The sequence below is a fragment of the Urocitellus parryii genome, chromosome 14, assembly GCF_045843805.1.
Source record: "Urocitellus parryii isolate mUroPar1 chromosome 14, mUroPar1.hap1, whole genome shotgun sequence".
Classification (NCBI taxonomy): Eukaryota; Metazoa; Chordata; class Mammalia; order Rodentia; family Sciuridae; genus Urocitellus; species Urocitellus parryii.
This window is the reverse complement of record NC_135544.1, coordinates 41,569,716-41,592,950: the sequence shown is the minus strand read 5'-3', so window position 1 is coordinate 41,592,950 and position 23,235 is coordinate 41,569,716. Positions and strand designations below refer to the sequence as shown.

At 33.0% G+C, this 23,235-nt stretch overlaps 1 protein-coding gene across 7 annotated transcripts in view; it reads right to left on the bottom strand.

Moving 5' to 3' along the window:
* The window catches only part of Nek1 (NIMA related kinase 1), a 163,381-nt gene that overhangs the window by 4,946 nt on the left and 135,200 nt on the right, over positions 1–23,235 (bottom strand). For all 7 annotated transcript variants that reach the window (XM_026389744.2, XM_077792549.1, XM_026389747.2 and 4 more), the window contains 7 exons: positions 21,569–21,686; positions 20,347–20,435; positions 19,180–19,427; positions 6,487–6,638; positions 2,625–2,830; positions 1,530–1,660; positions 719–851 (listed from right to left, as the gene is read on the bottom strand). In XM_026389744.2, the coding sequence (XP_026245529.2) occupies positions 719–851; positions 1,530–1,660; positions 2,625–2,830; positions 6,487–6,638; positions 19,180–19,427; positions 20,347–20,435; positions 21,569–21,686 (1,077 nt within the window). The remainder of the gene's footprint in view (positions 1–718; positions 852–1,529; positions 1,661–2,624; positions 2,831–6,486; positions 6,639–19,179; positions 19,428–20,346; positions 20,436–21,568; positions 21,687–23,235) is intronic.

The following is a 23,235-nucleotide window of genomic DNA, read 5'->3' as shown; positions in this document are numbered from 1 at the left end:
TTATGTGTATAAAAGTTTAATATTATCTCTTTGGTAAGAATTTTTCTAATTTCTTGAACTGCCCAATTAGGAAGCATTAAAAAAAATCTCATACAAATGTTACTTATACATAAAATAAAAAGATACTGACTTAAAGAATCTAAGACAATAAAAGTATATGACAGGGGCTGGGGTTGTGGCTCAGCGGTAGAGTGCTCGCCTAACACACACGAGCATGGAGTTCAATCCTCAGCACCACATAAAAATAAATAAATAAAATAAAGGTTTGTGTGTCTAACTATAACTAAAAATAAAAATTAAAAAAGAAAAGTATATGACAGTGTTAATTTTATAACTACTTAAAAATAATAGATATAATTCAAATACAGACTTCATCAAATGCTTGTGATATAATTTTATCAATTTACATTTTTCATCTCATTTAAACATCTGCATTTTTTTCTTTTTTTTAAAAATATTTTTTAGTTGTTGATGGATCTCTATTTTATTTATTTATATGTGGTGCTGGAATAGAACCCAGAGCCTCACACATGCTAGGTAAGCACTCTTCCACTGAGATATAACTACAGCCCCATAACACCTGCATTCTTTTTGGTGTTTTTTTTGGTGGTGAGGATCAAACCCAGTGTCCTGATGCATGCTGAGCATATGCTTTATACTGAGCTATATTCCCAGCCCTCACATTTTTTAAAAATATAAAGACGTGAGAAAATCTTACCTTCTTGATAGGCTCCATCTGCCATGACTAAATGAAGAATCTTGGCATAAAGATGCTGATGTTCATTTCCCAAAATATTCTGAACTATTGTTGAACAAATTTCAATATTTTCATCTTCATCTTCATGAATAACCTATACCAAATTTCCAAATATTAATTAAAGTTTGAATAACTTTTTATAATCAGAGGCTCCATTTATTATATGTTTATGATAAATCTAATGACCAATAAAGACAATCAGGGCTGGGGCTGTGGCTCAGCAGTAGTGCACTTGCTTGGCATGTTGTGAGGCACTGGGTTCGATTCTTAGCACCACATGTAAATTAAAAAAATAAATAGGGCTGGAGATGTGGCTCAGCGGTAGCGCGCCCGCCTGGCATGCGTGCGACCTGGGTTCGATCCTCAGCACCACATACCAACAAAGATGTTGTGTCCGCCGAGAACTAAAAAATAAATATTTAAAAAAAAAAAATTCTCTCTCTCTCTCTCTCACTCTCTCTTCTCTCTCACTCTCTCTTTAAAAAAAAAATAAATAAATAAATAAATAAATAAATAAAGGTCTATTGACAACTAAAAAAAATTAAACGAAAAAGATAATCAATATCTCTCTAGTAATCCAACAGAGCACATGTCAAAAGTAAATTTTTTAAAAATTATTTTTAGTTGTAGACAGATACAATACTTTTATTTATTTGTTTTTATGTGGTGCTGAGGATTGAACCCAGTGCCTCACATATGCAAGGTAAATGCTCTACCAACTGAGCTACAACCCCATCCCCAAAGTAAATATTTTAAATGACATTGTGCTTACCTTTATTTTCTCATAAACCTCAAAGAACTTCTCAAAACCCATTTCTTGCTCCAGGTGAAGTCTCAGTTCCTCTAAATGGTTAAAGACACTATCATATTCACATTCACTGGTAGTCTCACCATCACTGTTATCTAAAAAGCATAAATAAAAAGATACATTATGATTAAAAAATACTTAATAATTCTTATCTCAATCAAATAAAATTCTATGACAAGTGAATAATGTCACTGAGTTACATTACTTCTATTTTCAATACAAACAACTGCCACTATACTATTTCTCAATTATATAGATAATCAAAGTATATATAAATCTGTCTCAATGAGAATGTTACTTTGGGAAATTTTTTTATAGAATTAATCTTTTTTTTAAAATAGAACTTTCTTTTGTAATACTTTTTCTTTTATAGTGAATTTGGTCTAGAAAAAAATTCCTAGAAATATAATTTAATTTAGTGAAAAATGGAAAGAGCACACCTCTATATTTTTCACTGAAGCAACCAATCCTAATTTCTATGTTTTAAAAGTTGATGTAAACATGGGCCACACATGCAAAAGACAAATGACCTATGACACACATCATAACATTTTAGGAAAGTTTCTAGAAAGTTATAAGTACCTGATATTTTTGTCACATACATGCTACAGATATTTGAGAAAAAATTATTTAAAAACATTTTTTTCACATTAATTCTTCCCAAATAAATATAGGAGGTAAAATATACAAACTTTCCATGCATCTTAGGTGTAATGCTATGAAAAAAGAATAATCTAAAAAAGAAAAGAAACAAATAGAGGGCTAAGAAAACTAAGTTATTTATTATCTTTACTATTGAAAAATAAGAAATACCAAACAACTGAATAAAATGTGTCAAAAAAATCACTGCCATAGATAATGGGAAAGAAATAGAATAACTGTGGATGCACAGTAGGGTTTAAAGAAAAATAATGAAATAAGGGCAGACACACAACATGAACAGTTTTATTTAAAAATGAAAATGGTTCATAAAGAAAAATACACTCTACTTGAAGTGTTTATATACACTGAAAAAGAAAAGGCCCATCTTGATAAGTTTGGTCTGCCATGGTCACACACCTGAGTGCCATTCCTCATTCAGTGCACTTTCACTGCTGGGATTTTCATCATCAGCTAGATCTGTCCCATTTGCAGTCTGCTCCATGTCACTGTTTTTTAAGATGGACTCTTCCTCCTCACTGTATTCTTCACCAGGTTGTTCCCTCAGTAACTGCTCCATGGAGGCCTGAAGTTCTTGTAAATCTGTGTCAGTTTCTTCAAACACACTGAAATAAAAAAAAAATCAAATTAAACATCATTGAAACTTTATTTTTACGTATTAGTTCAAATCAATATGTATGTGCCCCCTTCTACTTAAAAGTATTAATCATAGATAAAAAGAAATTTTAAATTCCTGTATAGTTTTTAACCAAAGAATGAATACAATTGGTAAATATAGCACATTCCACATATTCTGGAAAATATAAGCCAGAAGACAATTTGCTTAAAATGATACTGATTTGCCAAAAAAAATCACATAACTCAATATTATTAATTGCTTAAATTTGGAGCAATGTTTTGATATTTTAAGAGGACAGACTAATGATGTTATTCACCTGCTTTCAAAAATAAATATTTAATACTCAAAAATTTAAAATGTAATTTTGAAAGTTCATCAAAATCTTTGTGTGGCTGTATAATAGTTGTAAAACTATATGAAAAGCTTCCCACGTAAATGCCTACTGGGCATTTGAACTTTTAGAAATGGAAATACATAAGGAATTATATATTTAGGTTAACAGAATAATCACTGAATAAAATGTTTACCAGAAACATTATTACGTATGTTTTCTTGAAAACATTTCTAAAATACATAATAAGTAGACTTTCCTGTGTAATTAGAACATACAAACTTATCACAATATTCACTGGAGAGTCCTGTTTTCAAGGCATTAGGGTATTAATTCTATTTTCATGGAATTATAAATGCTGGGATAGACTAATTTATACATATAGTACCTTATATTTATGTAGTATTTTAGCCTCTTAAGCAGTTTTATCCTATTATTTAAATTTTATCTACACCAAAACTCATGTTAGAGACATGGAAACTGCAATCTAAGAATTTAAATGGCTTGCTCAAGGCCACGTGATAAGTGACAAACAGGATTGAAATCTAAGTCTCTGAGCACTTCTACAATACTCAAGAAGCATAGTTAAAAGCTTTTTGTCTCTTATGACTTCTTTTTCCTAGCGTGACATACATAGAAACACTGTATGTTAAGAGAGTTAATTGAGGTTTTTAGATGTATGAAGATATTTCAGAGAGATTATGGACTCAAGTTGAGGATTTTATCTACTAGAAAAATAATGCTAAACAAGACATAAGGGTTGACAATAACCTTCTAAAAGTTTAGACTCAAACCAATGTTTACTGAAGAATTAAAATATAAACAGTATTTTACACAAGATTTTGAATACAATTTACATTAATAAAAAAAGAAAATAGCCTTTTCTTATGTATAAATATATTTATTTTGTACTTACACATTCAGGCAATTGACTTTATAGAAGCTATAGAAAAGCAAAATTCTAATCAGAAGCAGAAGGAGTGTCTAATCTTTTAGATCATGCCACTAGTATCATTTAATTTAATAGTTAATTACAAGAGCTGCTTACCATGTACACCTGCTATATCCTATTGCTACAATGACGAAACACTGACCTGTCCATAACATCTTCTACTGGCTAGCCTAGAGGAGTTGGTGCCCAATGCAGCTGGGAGTCAAGTAAGTGAGGCTGCCAAGGCTGCTACTACTAGAAAAGTATGAGGAGATTACAATTTTATAAAATGAGAGCTCAAAATTCTGTTTAAGGTACTTTAAAATTTGGTCATGAATTTGGCTTAGTTTACTTCCTTATTATAAAAAAAAATTAAGTGGGAACCAAAAAAATTTCCAAAGACAAATATCAAGTGAAATTTTCCTATAAGGATACATTTTAAATAACATTAAAAATTACGGTTTTTGGATTTTTCAACTAATACTGAAGGCACCTCTCTACCTACTTACATATCTGTGGTAATGGAGATTAAACCCAGGGCATTTTTCAAGGGCTATACCACCAGTCCTTTTTATTTTTTATTTCAGATACAGGGTTTTGCTAAATTGCTCTGACTGGCCTTGGACTCGAGATCCTCCTGTCTCAGCCTCCTGAGTCTCTGGGATTACAGGTATGCACCATCACAATACAGAAGGCTTCTAACTTATATTTTAAAATCAATTCTGTCATCAGCTGGTAAAAAAACACAAACCATGAATATGCTATAGTTCACTCAGATAAAAACTGATGATTCTATTAAAATTTTTGGGAGGAAAAAACCCTGTTATTCAGCACTTTGTTAATCATAAAGGTGCTGGATGTTGTGTTCACCAACAGTTACTAAAAACACAAAATCAAAGTGCTTAATGACCATGATCAAACAGAACAATCAAAGATAAAAAGGTAACTTTCCTTACAAATTGGAGGTCTAGAAAAATATGTAGTACTCTATGAAAATTGAAAAAAAAACTACAAAAACTTTATACTCTTTTAAAATTCAAGTTTTATTAGAAGTTTAAAAAGCAAAGGACAGGCCTGACACTGTGGTGCACAACTGCAATCCCATCAGCTTGAGAGGCTTAGGTAGGAGGATTGTAAGTTCAAAGCCAGCCTCAGCAATTTAGTGAGAACCTGTCTCAAAATAAAATATAGAAAGAGTGTCTCAGTGGTTAAGCACCCCTGGGTTCAAACCCTGGTATCAAAAAAGAAAAAGCAAAGAACAGGCTTAAGAAAAACAAAAAACAAAATAAAATGTGTCATATGCAATGATCCTGGCTCATATATAATAGCAGGAAAAATTATAACATTGATAAAATGCTTTTAATCAGGTAAATATTCTAGGGTCTTTCCATTTAAAGGAAGAGGTGAGAAGCTAAAACTTAAGTTTAAAAAAATAAAATAAATCATATAATTCTAATATTTAATAATTTATTCTTGGAATAATTTGAATATACTATATGTTTTCAAATACTTTATTCCAGGATATTCTGGTTTTATTTCCCCCCAAAGTTTACAATACTTGTCTGAGGGATTGATATTGAAGAAAGTATAGGAGGATTTTTATCGAAGGAGTCACCACTCTCTATAACTCTCCGAAGTGTTATCTGTTAAATTCCTTCTTGAAATCTAAATTCCCCATCGATCACAAAGAAAATAATTTTGTGAAGGCAATCGAATCACATGCAGAATACATCCCACCCCAAATCACCTCTACATATCTGTGCAGGTACATTCCTCCCCTGCCAATTCCCAATTGACATGGCCCTAAAATCAAACATGATAAAAGATACATGTGCAGCTTTCTGGTAATTTTCCTGGGAGGAGAAGTGCAGTGTATTAATTACTTCAAAATTTCCCATTGCAATCCTTGTATCACTATTAAACAGTCATTATCCTGTTAACATTTATTCATTTAACCAAATATTAAGCACTTACTATATCCAAGGTAGTATGCTGGATACTCTAGAGGCAGATATACATTCTCAAAATTTCATGATTACATTTTAAATAAGTTGTAAAAAGTTACAAGTAATAAAACATCAGCTATAGATCATTTAAAAAACTGTCTAGGGGCTGAGGTTGTAGCTTAGTGGTTGAATGCTTGCCTCGCATGCATGAGGCACTGGGTTCGATCCTCAGTACCACACAAAATAAATAAATAAAACAAAGATATTATGTTTACCTACAACTAAAAAAAACAATAAAAATTAAAAAATAAAAAAGAAATGTTAAAAGGACTTTAAAACATTAAAAATAAACTGTCTAGTTAACCTCTCTTAAGTTTTAAAAAATCATCAATTCAGAAATTAGTGCTAGTATTTATTAGTGGCATTATGCTTACATGTCTTCAGAATCAGAAGGCCCTTCTTTAACGTGCTCATCTTCAATTTCGTCTATCTCAAGATTGTCTTGATGAACATCTCCTACAGTGGGAACATCCATTAGGGTTCTGAACAGCTTTGAGAGATCTGGCAGTGAACATGTCCTCAGCATCTAAAAGAAGTTGACAGATTACTTATTTAGAGTAAAAGAATTAAAGTTGAGAAAGAAAATTAAAACTAATAGTAATTTTATATATAATCATATATTTAGAACTAAAGGATCCAATGGTAACTTGCCCAAGGTTAGAACCTAGTTCTCTGAAATTCAGCTCAGTATTTTTTCACAGAGAAAACAAGTTATGATTGAATTCTAATACAGACAAATTCACTTATATCACCTTTAAAGGGTAGGAAGAGGTGTTTAGTTATATAAGTGAACTGGAAGTAGAAATCTATCAGGAGTCAGGGAGTTCTAGAAATTGCCCATTCTCTCCTTATCACTCATGGCTTATGCTGTCCCTCTTTCATGGTATTTCTAGGTGGTCTTCTCACCTTCCTATATGGTCATCTCTCCTCATACTGTCTTGCTCAAATTCTGGAACAAATTCTCTTAGGAGTGGATATGCACAATTACACATAACTGTATCACTTAATCATAGGAGTTGCTGGCTAGCTAACATTGGTTAAACCTGGGGCCTCAAATCAGTGTCAAAAGAATCCTAGTAACACTTGCCTGGACATGGGCTCTGAATAGAGCCTGCCCACTCAAATGGAAGGCTGGAAGAACAAGCACTTTGATGTCAGTACTGAGAGTCACTTATAACAGCAGAGAGAAGGCACTCAGCCAACTATGTTGAGAAAAACACAGTTCACAGTTGAGGTGTTGAAAATTTAAATTTGTGATGGATAAGACCAGGGATAACAGGCATAGCCTCTGTTCACCAACCTTTCAACAATGAGAATGTGACAAATAGACAGGGATATGAAACAAATAACCACATACTTAAGTCTCTGGACTGGGTTAACACTAAAGGAATTCATGAGGTTTGAAACTTGACTACTAAGGCCCTGATAAGAACTCTACACCAGATGGAAGACTTTGAAAAAAACACAATGTTTAGCATATTAATGAAAATTTATATACTTGGCCAATTTTATTAGTACAATCTGTTTTTGAGAATGATGAAGGATAGATTTCCATTATTTGAACATAATTTACATATTATAGCACTCAAGGGAAAAATGGTTTTGAACTACAAATTGGCAAAGATGGTAAAGATGATATACTGCTTTTTAAAGCATTTAATAATAGTACTGAAGGTATGTCTTTTGCTGATTTTCTACTGCCAGCAGAATTTACACTTGACTTGTTTATTACTTTATGGTTTTAACCATGTATATTATGAGCCAGAGGCATGCAAAATAGGCACCCAGTAACAATTTCCTTAGCTAATTACTAATCAACAGAAATAAATAGCATATATGCGTTGTATACCTAAATTTGAGGGGATTATATGAAAGGATATGATAAACTGAGAAAAATCTGAGCTAGCCCTGGTAAAGTAATCTCCTTTTACTAATTAAAATAATCTTCATAACCTATCATAAAATAATACAGTCAGAACAAAATTTAACTGGTCATGTAATTTGACAACCTATCTCTTGAACAGGCTTATATTAAGCCACTAATCCAAGAGCTATCAGCAGGAAAAACCCTTTATGTCTACATAAAAGTATGATAAACTTTATTTTCTTATTTTTATTTTTTTAGAATTTAACCTTTATTTTATTTAATTGAACCCAGGGCCTCACCTGTGCTAGTCAAGCACTTTACCACTGACCTACAACCCTAGCTTGATACACTTTAAGTATGATCTTCATCTTTAGTCACAAATAAGGACCCTTCTTGCCTCTTTCCCTCCGGCCCTGCAAAGTACAACTTCACTACTGAGGTATACCCAGCCTCCTTTCAGTTCTATAATTTGGATTTTCCTAATTTTTTTCATGTTTAAACAATAATATTTCATAGTTTTAACATCCACAGAAAGAAATCCTCTTGAAAATGTTAGCTCATTCCTAACATGTTGCCTGAGATCTCCATTTATAATTTTTTCCTGTAGATTCTCTGTACCACGATAATTTGTAAAGCTAGCATTTAGTACCATTGTAAAATCCAACAGGAAAGCAATGCTTTAGGAAATCTTTAAACTCTTTTTTTTAAATGTATGTTTTCTTTAGTTTTAGTTGGTTAGTTTTATTTTTCTTAAAAATAGAAAACCACAAATATAGCAAATGAATTAAATACCAGCTTATTCACAGAATTTCACATCAAATTCCACTTAAAAGAATTCTGTTAACTCACTTTTTCATCTATACAGGTTTTCATATAATATTATGACTTAATACTGTTGTAGTTATATCATGAATCAAACAATGGGCAAATTTGTTTAATACTTTGTTCAGTGAAATTAAACTGTAACACTGTTCTCTCAAAATAACTTCTACAAATATTTCCTTACTTCAACCCATAAACCCCAACCTACAAATAAATGTAAAACAATTAAAAAAAGTATTAATCTTTACCAAAGGCAAAAATTAAAGATATTGTCTAAGGATAGATATTTGAGCAAACCCAAAGAATCAACATTTGGGCTGGGGCTGTAGCTCAGTGGCAGAGCACTTGCCTAGCACATGTAAGGCCATGGGTTTGATCCTTAGCACCACATAAAAATAAACAAATAAAATAAAGACATGCATCTACAACTACAACTACAACAACAACAAAAAAGAATCAACATTTAAGGCATGTGTACTACTTACGAATTGTACATTAATTGTTTTTCCCCATTTTGCATTTACTATAACAAAAATTCTCAAGTTTTCATAGTGATGTTTTCCACTTCACTTTCCAGAAGGTAAAAGTTTTCGGCATAACACATCTGTTCTCTTTCTATTCCTTATTCACTATCCCCCACTAAAGTGAGAATGAACTGACTCAAGGCAAATGAGAGAAGGCACTGCTAAAAAAAAGTGCCCACCCTTCCTACTCATTCTTAGATCTGCCTGCCTTGAAGGGTATGTGTCTTGCTTCCCTTATGCTGCTTTATGGTAAGTACACCAGGTTAGGACCACCTGCCTTCTGCAAGTAAAATCGGCCCAACCTTCAGTTTCCCTGAAGCTGTATTTGGTAAGGCATAAAGCAATAATGTGTAAAAAAAAAAAGTCTCTAACTGATGACTATATTCTATCCACTGATTATTCAGCAAAAATTTATTCAGCATTACCATGTGTTAGACACTGAACATATATTGGTGGTGGAAAATAGATCTAGATATTGCCTTATGATATTTTCAGTGTAGAAAAATATCGTGACTGAGAATTGTGAACCTAGAGAAGCTGTCCCCATGAGATCAGAGAACAGCTGTGTCTGCATAAAGGATTAAAAGCATTATCTAAATATCACAAGCCATAGTTCTCTCCTAGAATAACACTGATAGGTGAGAGGAGTGGAGGAGGAGGAGAAGAGCAAGCAAGCCTGGGAAATGGAGCTCACTGAATGAACAAACAGAAACACCTAAACTTTTCTAAGACTGTTCTGGTTTATGGGCTAAAAACTTTGCCAGTCTGTTCTGTTAACCGTAATTAATACCATAGGTATATTAGTTTACTCCATATTAAAAAAGACAAACCCCTCTAATCCTTCAAATTATATTTATTTTTTGAACATTACACCCCAATTTTATAGCACTTTCCTCTGTAACAAATTTCAAGCTTTCCCAGGCAAGTTTTTCACATAAAGCAGCAATGGCAAGAACTATTTCACCATTGACCAATGTTATTTTTATGGCAAAACATGTTATAAGCAGTTAAAAAATATATTTTTTAGTGATGTTTAACCATCTTTGTCTCTGTGTAAAGAGATTGGATCAATTTAACACTGACTTTGTGCTATTAATACGTCCCCTCAAAATCTATACTGACCTATGTATGATGTGATCTTTCATCATCCTTATTTTCTCATGTTTAAAGTGGGATAATAGCACTTATCTTACAGGGTAGTTGTAAGAATTAAATTATTATATTTAAAGTAAGGTAGAACAATAGCCAGAATACCACAGATGCTTGATAAAGTTGGTTATTATTACATTAATAATTAGTGTTACATATTAGGTACTTTTGTAAAGTCCAAGTAGGTGACAATCATTTTCCAAGAGATAAAATAATTATAAATAGTGAAAAGCTGTTTTCTGATCTCAAGTCTATGTATTTTGCTGGAATTTTAGTGAATTAGAATTATATACCCCTTTCAGGAACAAGAGAAAGTTAAGTAAACTCTGTATTACTGTGATAATATGGTCTTCACAAACTAGAAATGGACATGATTACAATTTGGTAGTTGTGTTGCTGTCAGACAGTGAAGTAAAAATCACATTAGCAGCCCCTTTCCACAATTTAAGTGGCTGCTATCCAATAACTCAACACAGAAAATTAACTTGCTTAATAGTTATATGGATGTATTTGACAAGATGTTCATCATGGCAATCCATCAGAAAGGCACTCAAAACTGGACATTACTTGGGAGCATTATTGGTATTTTTAATAGCTAAGCAGGGAGACACCACGCTTTAAACACTTCAGGCCCTAATTAGGTCCGCTGCGCTCTATGACAATGTTTCCACAGTGCAGAGGTGGACCACTAAATCCAGAATCATCATTAGTGCTAGTGCGTGGCAACAATGTATATTCCTAACTCTGCTCCAGATACATTAAAAGAGACACCCTTGAGTTTATAGGGCAGAACATCTGAAACAAACATGCCAGACAATGTCCATGTTAGAGTTTAAGATTAATACTCACTCTATGGTTCAAAACAAATTGGTCATTAATCACTGCTGAATGGACCAGAAAGAAAGCTTTGTTTCTTGAAGAAGCTGTAGTTCTGATTGGTAAATCTTGAATAAAAGTGGCTTGCCACCTATGCAGACTAGCATCTAGGTTAAATTATAGTCATTTTCTACTATGGCTACCAACCTTATCATTTCCTTATTTGATTCTAAGTTACAAAGACCTTTTATCAACCAGCAATATACATGCCTTTGCAGCGCCATACACTGAGTAATCGTTGTTAAAAGTAAGCTTACTGCAAAATGTGATTTAAAAACAAAAAAGCAGCTTATTCATTTGGCAACACAGATTCCGTCTTTATGTGAGCAAGATCACGAGGAAAACCATGACTTTAAATTTATTTTTATTTTGACCTTTTGCTAACTTCCTTTCAGGGATTTTCATTTAATCAAGTCACTACTACAACTACCTTAAGAAATATGCTATTGTATTTACAGTAGAAATGGTACTGAAATTATAATGTATCAAGTAATTATATAAAAGCCCCAAAGAGAAATCTTTTATACAGGGAAGATCCAATCAAAGCTTTCCTCATGAATGACTTATATTTTCTCTTCTTTGAGAAATATGGCAGAGTTTATAACACTTTTTACTTTGACTACTACATAAATCTTATACTGAACATTAACAACTATGTATAATAGTTGCTAGTGGCTTGCTGATTTGTAATGTATGTTCATTCTTACAATTTATGTATTTGGATATAATCTTTAATTGTTTTTGTTTGAGGCAGGGCATAAATAATGTAAAAGGAAGAGCAGTCTTTGTTCCAGGCCATCATTTATATATAGACCCTCTGATGGATGGTGGCAATCAAAGCATTATTCTTACTGCCAGTTTTACAGTGATTAACTAAACCACTAATTACTATCTTTATCAGTGCTTAGACATATAATTTGGTTTACTATCATTACATTTTGGTTTCTGCAAAAAGAACCATTTAAAGTACATTAAAAGAATGCCTTAGTATCATGATCCAAAGCACATTTCCATAACCCTAGAATTCTATAGATTTGTTTAAGGAGCCACTTATGAGGTATAGAATGGGGTAGAGGCGAGAGTGCAGGGAGGACCTGAGTAACAAAACAGTTCCTCCTTTCTCTTCCAAACATTGAGTTGCTGTATTCTGGGACAAAAAGACTTCTGAATAGCAGGAAAGGATCCCACAAATTTGAAAACTACCCCTTAAGAACAAAAATGACTGGAATCCCACTCCTTTCACACTTTAGTAACAAAGAACTTGTTGTGATACCTCAAATACACTATGCTGTTCCATGTTTCATGCCAGTTTCTTTTGCTTTAATGTTCTCTATGCCTTTATCATGCACGCTTCTGCTTGAGAAACCTGCCTTTCTTTGTTCTAAGGTAGAAATAATAATTACCTCTTTAGTGTTCTCCCCATTCCATGATTCATCTCTCCATTACAATAATTACTAAAAGTGTTTTTACTTCTTTGTTCTCTCTTATAGCAATGAACACCTTATCACAAATGCAAACTCAGCACCTATCATAAAGCAGCACTTGATAAATATTGGTTGAATTAATGATAATGATTTACTTATACCCTGAAACACTTGAAAGAGATAAAGTGTGGTAGATTTAAAAAAAAATTTCCTAAAGAACTTCTTATATTACCTATAAAAGCAAACTGAGGGCAGAAAGGCATAACAACATATATCTTATTTAAGACAAATCTTCTGTATACTAATTAACAATCCTCACTTTAAATGTCACAGATAAATACATTTCTAGAGGTAAAACCTTTTAGCCCAAATATTATTTTTCAAAATAATGCCTTTTAGAAATTTTTCATCTATATCAAATAATCAAAGATATTTAAGAATATACTCTTACTTTTGGTTTTTTGTAACCACAGTTTTATTTTTAACATATTTATTAATTTTTGTTCTTTTTAGTTATACATGACAATAGAGCATAATTTGACATCTTCATACAAACATGGAGTACATCTTATTCCAATTAGGATCCCAGTCTTCTAGTTGTACATGATGTAGAGATTCACTGTGGTATATTCATATATGTTCATAGGAAAGTTATGTCTGAATCATTCCACTGTCTTTCCTATTCCTTATCCCCCCAAAATTTATTTTTAAATTGATACATAAAAACATAAAATTTTACATATTAATAAGGTACCATGTAATATTTTAATACAAGTATACACGGTGCAGTATTTAAATCAGGCTAAACATATCTCTTCAAACATTTACCATTTTTTGTAAGAGAGAGTTATGGGTATAGGGGCACTTTACCTCTGAGCTATATCCCAAGCCTTTTTTATTTTTGAGAAATGGTCTCATTAAGTTGCTATGGCTAGCCTCAACTTGTGATCCTGCTGCCGCAGCCTCCCTAGTTGCTGGGATTACAGGAGTGCACCACCATAATCAGCTGTGTTTATCATTTCTTTAAAGTTAAAACATTCAATATCCTTTCTTCTAGCTTTTTTTTTTTTTTTTATGGTGTGGGGAGGGACTGGGGATGGAATCCAGGTTTTTTTTTTTTTTTTTTTTTTTTTACCCCTGAGCTACATACCCAGTCCTTTTTATTTTTATTTTGAGAAGAGTCTCACTATGTGCCTTAGGGCTTCACTAAGTTGGTTGAGGCTGGCCTCAAACTTGCAATCCTCCTGCGTTAGCCTCCGAGTTGTAGGGATTACAGGCATGTACCACCACGCCTGGCTTTCTTCTAGCTTTTTGAAATGCATAGTATATTATTATTATTTATAAGAATATAGTTTAAAGTCAATGTAATAAGTGAAGCTGAAAAGCTAATAAATACTATATCAGAGTTTCTTGCATCTATTAAAATAGCATGTCCTATAACTAGGACATGATAACCTGATGACCATGATGATGACACCTAACTTTACTGAGCCCTTATATGATATAGGTGCTTTACTTATTTTATTCTTTCAATGATTCTCTGAGCAAGGGATTGTTATTATGCCTACCTTACATATGCAAAACTAAGGCACTTAAATCACACAACTATAAGTCTTCAGCTAGAATATGAACTAAGCGATTTGACTTCTTACTTTTTTAACTATGTACATATTTGATGTTTATTTACTTTTTTATTTATTAAAAATATCTAGGCCATGGTGGGTAGTAAATATATGTGTAAAAATCTATATAGTTATGTATAATAAATAAGGTTCTTAACCTGAAGAGCATCACATTCTATTGATGGACAGACATTAAACAAATGAGTAAACGAAATTACACTTTGAAATGCTGCTACAGGAGTTGTGGCTCAGTGGTGGAGCACTCGCCTAGCACATGTGAGGCCCTGGGTTCGATCCTCAGCACCACATATAAATAAATAAAATAAAGGTATTGTGTCCAACTACAGCTAAAAAATAAATATTAAAAAAAAGTTAAAAAAAAGAAATAGCTGCTATAAAATAAGTAAGTAATGGATGGAAATTACTAGGAATGGAAATGGAGTCAAGTCCCATTGATAAACATATATTTGAGAAATGAAACTCAAAAGGCAATAATGAGTCAAAATTAAGAGAACAAAAAGAAGCTCCTTCCAGACCAAGATAATGGCAGCACAAAGTCCCTAATTCGGGAAAGGATTTGATGTATCAGAGGAAAAAAAGGAAAAGAGAGTGAAAGGTTCTGAGTTGAGGAAGAGATAGTAAATGCCATATCAAACCTGTAGATGATGGTAAAGAGTTTGAATATAATTATAAGAGCAGTGGAAAACCTCTGAAGTCTAAACATGTCAGTGAATTAATGATTCATAATATTAAAAATCAATTTTGGTTTGTAATTTGGACAATGGATTTCAGACAGGCATGAACTGCGGGAGATTAGTTAAGAGACAACTGCTTGATTTATGGAACAGATAAATGATCTGTAAGAAAGAGAGGAAGAAATAAAGTTATTAGCATTGAAACGATATTTAATGTCAGGGATTACTTAGGGAAAATAAATTATTTGGAGACTTCCTGCTCTAGACACAATGAAACATGGACCAGACCCAACCGCCCACCAAAACAACTAGAAAGCTGGACAAAATACCTGAGGCATAGTTCAGAGACTGAACAACAGACAGGCAAGAATGATCCCTTACTTTTCCACTAAACTGGCCTTCTGTTTGGAGGAAAATATCTGGACTCTGTGTGTAGCCTTGCCGGATCAATGAAATAAAGTTCAGAAAGGAGAGAGTTTCATTGAAAAAAAAAAGCTAGACATGGTGGCACACACCTGTAATCCAGATGCTTGAGAAGCTGAGGCATCAAGAGGTCAAGGCTGGCCAATGTGGTGAGAACTTGTCTCAAAAATGAATGAATGAATGAAAAAAGAAAAGGCTGGAACACATTCCTAGCAAGTGTGAGGCCCTGAGTACTCAGGAAAATCCAAAAACCCTGCAGAAAATTCATAACAAGGTAACTGGTAGTTTTTCTGAGTTGCTGAAGAAGAATAGGTTGTATATGTATAGAGTTGCCTGAAACTTTACAGGGCCAGGCAAAAATAACTGGGGCCCTGTAGGCTGAAAGATGTTCAGAACTCATGCAGATAGAGAAAATGATTAGATCTAACCAAGAGAAGGGAGTTTTCCTCAGTGATCACCTGGGTATATAGTGGAGGTCTCAAAGGGTCACAAGTCATAGGGTAATAGCTTTAAAGACAAGATGACTATATATCTGTCCCAGCAAAGCTGAAAAACAAAGTCTGAAAGTATAAAATAAATTCAAAAGTAAATAGATGTTAAAAAAAGCCCAACATATTTTAAAGAAAGAAAATAAAACCCAGCAATATAATATTTACAAGGTTGAGCTTCAAATAAAGAATTACAAAACATGTCACAATGCAGGCAAAAAATGGCCCATAGCCAGTAGAAGATTAAATCATCTACTGATCCACAGTTAGTAGAAATGGAGATACAGCTTTTACCTCTTTTGTTGTTTCCCAAGTATTTTATTTTATTTTTTTGAGGCTATTGTAAATGGGGTAGTTTTCCTTTCTGAGGATTTGTCACTGACATACAGAAATGAATTTGATTTATGGATGTTGATTTTATATCCTGCTACATTGCTGAATTGATTTATTAATTCTAGAAGTTTTCTGGTGGAACTTTTTGGGTCTTCTAGGTATAGAATCATATCATCAGCAAATAGTGCTAATTGAGTTCTTTTTTTCCTATGTGTATCCCTTTCTTTCATCTAATTGTGCTGGCCACTGTTTCAAGAATTATGTTAAATAGAAGTGGTAAAAGAGGGCATCCCTGTCTTATTCCAGTTTTTAGAGGGAATGTCTTCAATTTTTCTCCATTTAGAATGATGTTGGCCTGGGTCTTAAGAAAGAAATCAAAGAAGACCTTAGAAGATGGAAAGATCTACCTTGCTCTTGGATAGGCAGAATTAATATTATCAAAATAACCATACTACCAAAAACATTATACAAATTTAATGCAATTCTGATCAAAATCCCAGTGGCATTCCTCATAGAAATAGAAAAAGCAATCATGAAATTCAATCTGGAAAAATAAGAGACCCAAAATAGCTAAAGCAATCCTTAGCAGGAAGAGTGAAGCAGGTGGCATCACTATATCAGTCCTTAAACTATATTACAGAGTAATAGTAACAAAAACAGCATGGTATTGGCACCAATTAGACTCATAGACCAATGGTACAGAATAGAGGACACAGAGACTAACCACAAAATTACAATTATCTTATATTAGACAAAGGTGCCAAAAACATGTATTGGAGAAAAGATAGCATCTTCAACAAATGGTGCTGGTAAAACTGGAAATCCATATGCAACCAAATAAAATTAAATCCCTATCTCTCACCATGCACAAAACTCAACTCAAAATGGATCAAAGACTTAGGAATAAAATCAGAGACCCTGCGTCTAATAGAAGAAAAAGTAGGCCCTAATCTCCATCATGTGGGATAGGACCCAACTTCCTTAATAAGACTCCTATATCACAAGAATTAAAACCAAGAATCAATAAATGGGATAGATTCAAACTAAAAAGTTTCTTCTAGGCAAAAGAAATTATCTGTGAGGTGAATAGAGAGCCTACATCTTGGGAGCAAATTTTTACTCCTCACACATTAGAGCACTAATCTCTAGGGTATATAAAGAACTCAAAAAGGGGTTGGGGTTGTGGCTCAGGGGTAGAGTGCTCACCTAGCACATCCAAGACACCTGGGTTCTATCCTCAGCACCACATTAAAAAAATAAATAAATAAAATAAAGATATTGTGTCCATCTTACAACTAAAAAATAAATAATAATAAAAGAAAGGAACTCAAAAAAGCTAAACACCAAAAAAAATCCCAAATAACCTAATCAATAAATGGGCCAAGGACCTGAACAGATTCTTCTCAGAAGATGATATACAATCAATCAACAAATACATAAAAAAATGTTCATCACAGCTAGCAATTAGAGAAATGCAAATCAAAACTACTCTAAGATTTCATCTAACTCCAGTCAGAATGGCAGCTATTATGAATACAAACAACAATACTTGTTAGCGAGGATGTGGGGAAAAAGATCCACTGTTGGTGGGATTGCAATCTGGTGCAGCCAATACGGAAAGCAGTATGGAGAAAAAATGATGAGTAAACTTGAACACATATAAATGGAATCAACCCACAATGAAACACAAAGAGAAAAAAGACTTAACAACAAAATGACCACAATCTCAGAAAACTATGAAAGTACGGAAGTAGTCTAACATCTATGCAATACTTCCTGTATGTGGTTGTAACTCAATGGTAGACTGCTAAAAAAAAAAAAAAAAAAAAAAAAAAAGGCAGACTGACTAGCCAACAAATTTTTTATTTGATTAAAACTATGACCCATAGGGCCATCAGACCCCAAGCAGGATAAAAACACCCCTCCCCACAAAAACCCCCAAAAACCTTACCAAAGTGTTTCAGAGTCAAATTGCTAGAAACTAATGAGAAAAAATTTTTTAAAGAAGCCAGAGGGAAGAAGAAACATTACATATAAAAAAGGAAGATAAAAAGACGGGCTGGGGTTGTATAGGCTCAGCAGTAGAGTGCTCGTCTAGCATGTGCGGTGCCCTGGGTTCAATCCTCAGCACCATATAAAAATAAATAAATAAAATAAAGGTATTGTGTCCATCTACAACCAAAAAATAAAAAAATAAAAAAAAATAAAAAAAGAATCACAAGCCAGGCATGGTGGCTCATGCCTGTCTGTAATCCCAGCAGTTTGGAAGGCTAAGGGAGGACTGTAGCCAATTGGTACAGCCAATATGGAAAGCAGTATGGAGATTCCTTGGAAAATAGGGAATGGAACCACCATTTGACCCAGTTATCCTTCTCCTTGGTTTATACCCAAAGGACTTAAAAACAGCATACTATAGGGACTGAGCTACATCAATGTTTATAGTAGCAAAATTCACAATAACTAAACTGTGGAACCAATAGATGCCCTTCAGTAAATGAATGGATTAAAAAAAAAAAAACATGTAGCATATAAACACAGAGTTCAGAGTCAGTCTTAGCAACTTAGGGAGGCCCTAAGCAACTGAGTGAGACCCTGTCTCTAAATACAATATAAAAAAGGGCTGGTGATGTGGCTCAGTAGTTAAGTACCCCTGGGTTCAATCCCAGCACCTAAATAAATAAATAAATAAAAACAGATACAAATTTCCTGTCAGAAATAATAGAACTTAGAAGACAATTTAATTAACATATGTGTTTTTAAGAGATTAAAACTCAACATTAAGCAAAGCAGCCAATAAGAAATATTACCAAACAGATAAAAATTCCTTTTGAAAACTATACTTGCCTTTGGATTGTTTGCATCAAAAAGACCAGTTGAAAGTCCAATCAGCAAGGAATTCTTGTTTTTATTCCTTGGTGGTGAATCAGAGTGAGAACGAAGTGGAATGGATTCCTCTGGTAAACACTGAATTGACTGACCTTGAGAGTCTAAATTCAATTTTTCAGAATGAACCACTTTATGGAAAAATGGTTCTGGTTGTATAGATTTATCTATATCACAATTAGAGTGCTGAGAATCATCTATTCCAGGTTCTAGGGTATAAAAGAGAGATTATGTGATCAGTCTGAACAGTACTTAAATAAAGCTTTAAATAATTTTGACAAGGCATAGTATTTAACAAGAATTATATAAAATAAACTCACATCTATTGGGAAAACAAAAAATTTGTGAGTATGCTATCTTCTAAATAATCTTTATTATTATTATTATATTGGAAGTCCTAAAATATAGACATAGATCCAAGCATACGTGAAAAACACACTTAATAATGGATTAGGTATTCATATTTTTTTCAGTTTATCTTTGTTCTTATAGAAGAAAATTACATTTCTCATATTTTAAGTAATACTATTTTTAAAAGAGAAAAAATTATTAATGTCCTTAGTATATTGGTTTAGTTTTCACAAGGAATTCTTTCCATAAATACTCAATAAAATAATTTAATAATTTTTCCTGCCTATTTTGTTATAAAATCCAGATTTATGAATGCAGATTCCAATGCTTTACACATACTACATTTTAATGCTAAGTGAAGTTAGCCAATCCCAAAAAACCAAATGCTGAATGTTTTCTTTGATATAAGGAGGCTGATTCATAGTGAGATAGGGAGGGGGAGCATGGGAGGAATAGATGAACTCTAGGGCAGAGGGGTTGGAGGGGAAGGGAAGTGGTATGGGGTTATTAATGATGGTGGAATGTGATGATCATTATTATCCAATGTACAAGTATGAAGAAACAAATTGGTGTGAATATACTGTGTATACAACCAGAGATATGAAAAATTGTGCTCTATACATGTAATAAGAATTGTAATGCATTCCGCTGTCATATATAAATAAAAAAATGACTATGATGACTGATAAGGAATGTTCTGTATGTATATATTGCCCAAATGAAACAAGTTGGTGTTAACCTTTCAGAAAGAAATCAGACTAATGCAATGATACTTACCTGTATGACTCTCACTAAAGTGGTCCACATTTCTCAGGATTCCATCCTTAGAAACTTCATTTTGCTGAATGGCTTCCCTATCTTCCAATCTGCCATAAATGGGTACACCAGTTCAAAAACATAGTTTACCAGAAATAAAAGTGTTCTAATATAAAGAAAACAGAACTCAAATTCATTAGCATCCTGTGATCTCTCTTTCAAATATTTTTCTCACTTATATATATATTTTTTCTTATAAGCATACCATATGTTTCACTTTGTTCAAACTCTAATCATTCATATACTCTGAGAATTCAAACTGATACAACCCCTGGGAAAAAAAAAATAACTAAATTACAAATGCAATCTGTAAAAGTGCAATTGACCCAGCAATAATATTTCTGTATTTTTATCTTACAGATACACAAAAAATTTCTTTATGTAAAATATTATTCATTGCAACATTATTTGCAATATTGCTAAATGTCTATCAAGCAGAAGACTTGATGAGTTAGAGTATCCATACAGTGAAATACAAAAGAGGAGGAAGTCGTTTTTATGTACTAATATGAAAATATTTCTCATATGTATTAGTGACTAAAAATAAACAAGGTAAAAAATATTACCTTATACTCGTAACTATATTTAAAAAGGAAGAAAGAGTGTATATTTATTTATTTATTTATTTAAAGAGAGAATGAGAGAGAGAATTTTTTAATATTTATTTTTTAGTTTTCGGCAGACACAACATCTTTGTATGTGGTGCTGAGGATTGAACCCGGGCCGCATGCATGCCAGGCAAGCGTGCTACCGCTTGAGCCACATCTCCAGCCCATATTTTTGTTTACACATACCTAAAATTATCTGAAGGAAGAAAATAGTGGAAATTGGTTGGATAGAAATAGAGGCAGGCAAGAAATTTTATTATATTTCTTCAAATACTTTATGCACTTGTTAATTTCTGAACCATGTGAATATCTATTAAGAAATTAAATTAGGGCTGGGGTTGTGGCTCAGTGGTAGAGGGCTTGTCTAGAATGTGTGAGGCACTGAGTTCGATTTTCAGCACCACATATAAATAAATCAAGTTCACTGACAATTAAAAGAAATTTTAAAAAGAAATTAAATTATTTTATGGGGTATTGTAATATTAGGATATTAAATTACAATATTAGGTCATTACAGTATTTTTTTAAAGTAATATAAAAGGGTCTTGAAATGTAAGAAAAAAGATACAACATACTTAGTTTCCTTTGTCTCTTTTTCCTCACTAATCCACACATCAGTAACAATACAAGGCAAGCTCCCATCTTTGTTTTTCCTACTTGGTTCCTGTAGAACTTCTGTTTCCAAATCAGGTTCTGCAAAGGAAAAACGGAATAAGAAATGGGTCAAAGCACAGTTTGTTGAAAGAATATGAATAAACATTTAGAAAATATTACTATTTTTAGACTAATATATTAATTATAATAGAAAAATCAAATATTTTATCTGTCAGTTTTTCTTTGTTATTGTATTAACTCTATTTCTGAAAAGACACATTAATTTTTCATCCTTTTCACAATAATAAAAATATTCCAAATAAGTATTTTTTCATTTCATAAAAATTTTCTCTTTATTAAAATTTTAGTAATATGTAAACTGGTTTAAAGAAGGTATAAAAACTAAGTGAAAGAATATGGACATCTGTGGTAATAAGTATATAAGAATACACTATGATATCACAGAAGAAATTTAAATCTTAAAATCTTTCAACAATTGGGGCCAAGGTTGTAGCTTAGTGGTAGAGCGTTTGCCTTGCATGTGTGAGGCACTGGGTTCGATCCTCAGCACCATATAAAAATAAATAAATAAAATAAAGATAGTACCCATCTACAACTAAAAAAAAACATTAAAAAAAATCTTTCAACAACCAAAACAGGGGGAAAAAAAGGAGTAGAACTATTACCTGGATTTTTTTAAGGATACAGAGAACGTAACTGGAGTGCACTAAATCCTCCTACACTTTCAAACAACTAATAACTAGGGTGCTGCTTCTGTTGTAGGCCTCCTCTTCTGACACTAAGACCATTTTGACACTCCACCCTCATGGCCTTACTACCTCCCAAAGGCTGCACCTCCAAATACTATCACATTGGGGATTAGATTTCGACATGGAATTTTTGAACATACATATACACATACACACACACACACCATAACAAGTATTAGTAACTATGACTCTAATGAATAAAATTATTTAAGTTACTGTGGTGAATTAACGATGGTCACAGAATGCAAAGGTCTTTAACATTCTTCTTATCTAGAGTGAGCTGTGTTTCTCTTACTCTTTGATTTTGGTTGGCTTTGTGATTGCCTTGACTAATTGAATACAGTGGGAGTGATGCTGTGCCAATTTCAGGCTAAATCTTTAAGAGAACTGGCAGCTTCTGCTTGGCATCTGGAAGCCTAAGCCATCATGAAAGAAATTCAACAACTTTGGAAAAACCATATGGCAATGCTCTAACATTAAAATGAAGAAAGGGGACCCAACTGAGCCCCACCAAGAAGATAGGCACAAGAACAATGTCTTCTTGCACCTTTCAGATAAGCCCAGCTGATGGTTGAACACCAGTGAATGATAGCAGAAGAACCTTCCCAATTCCTGACTCATAAATGTATGAGATAAAATAAAATAGCTGTTTTAAGCTAAGTTTTAGGAATAATTTGTGTTATAGCAATTGAAACAATTACATATCTGAAAGTTGGTGCAGATATAAAAGCTTAAAACACGTGCACTGGCTTTGGGGCTCAGCAGCAGGCATAAGTTGGAAGGGCTTCATAAAGATTGCTGATGGGAGACTGGCCAGTAGAAAAATGCTAGTGGAGGCTGGAGAAAAAGGGATTCTTGGTCCACAGAAATAGGAAACT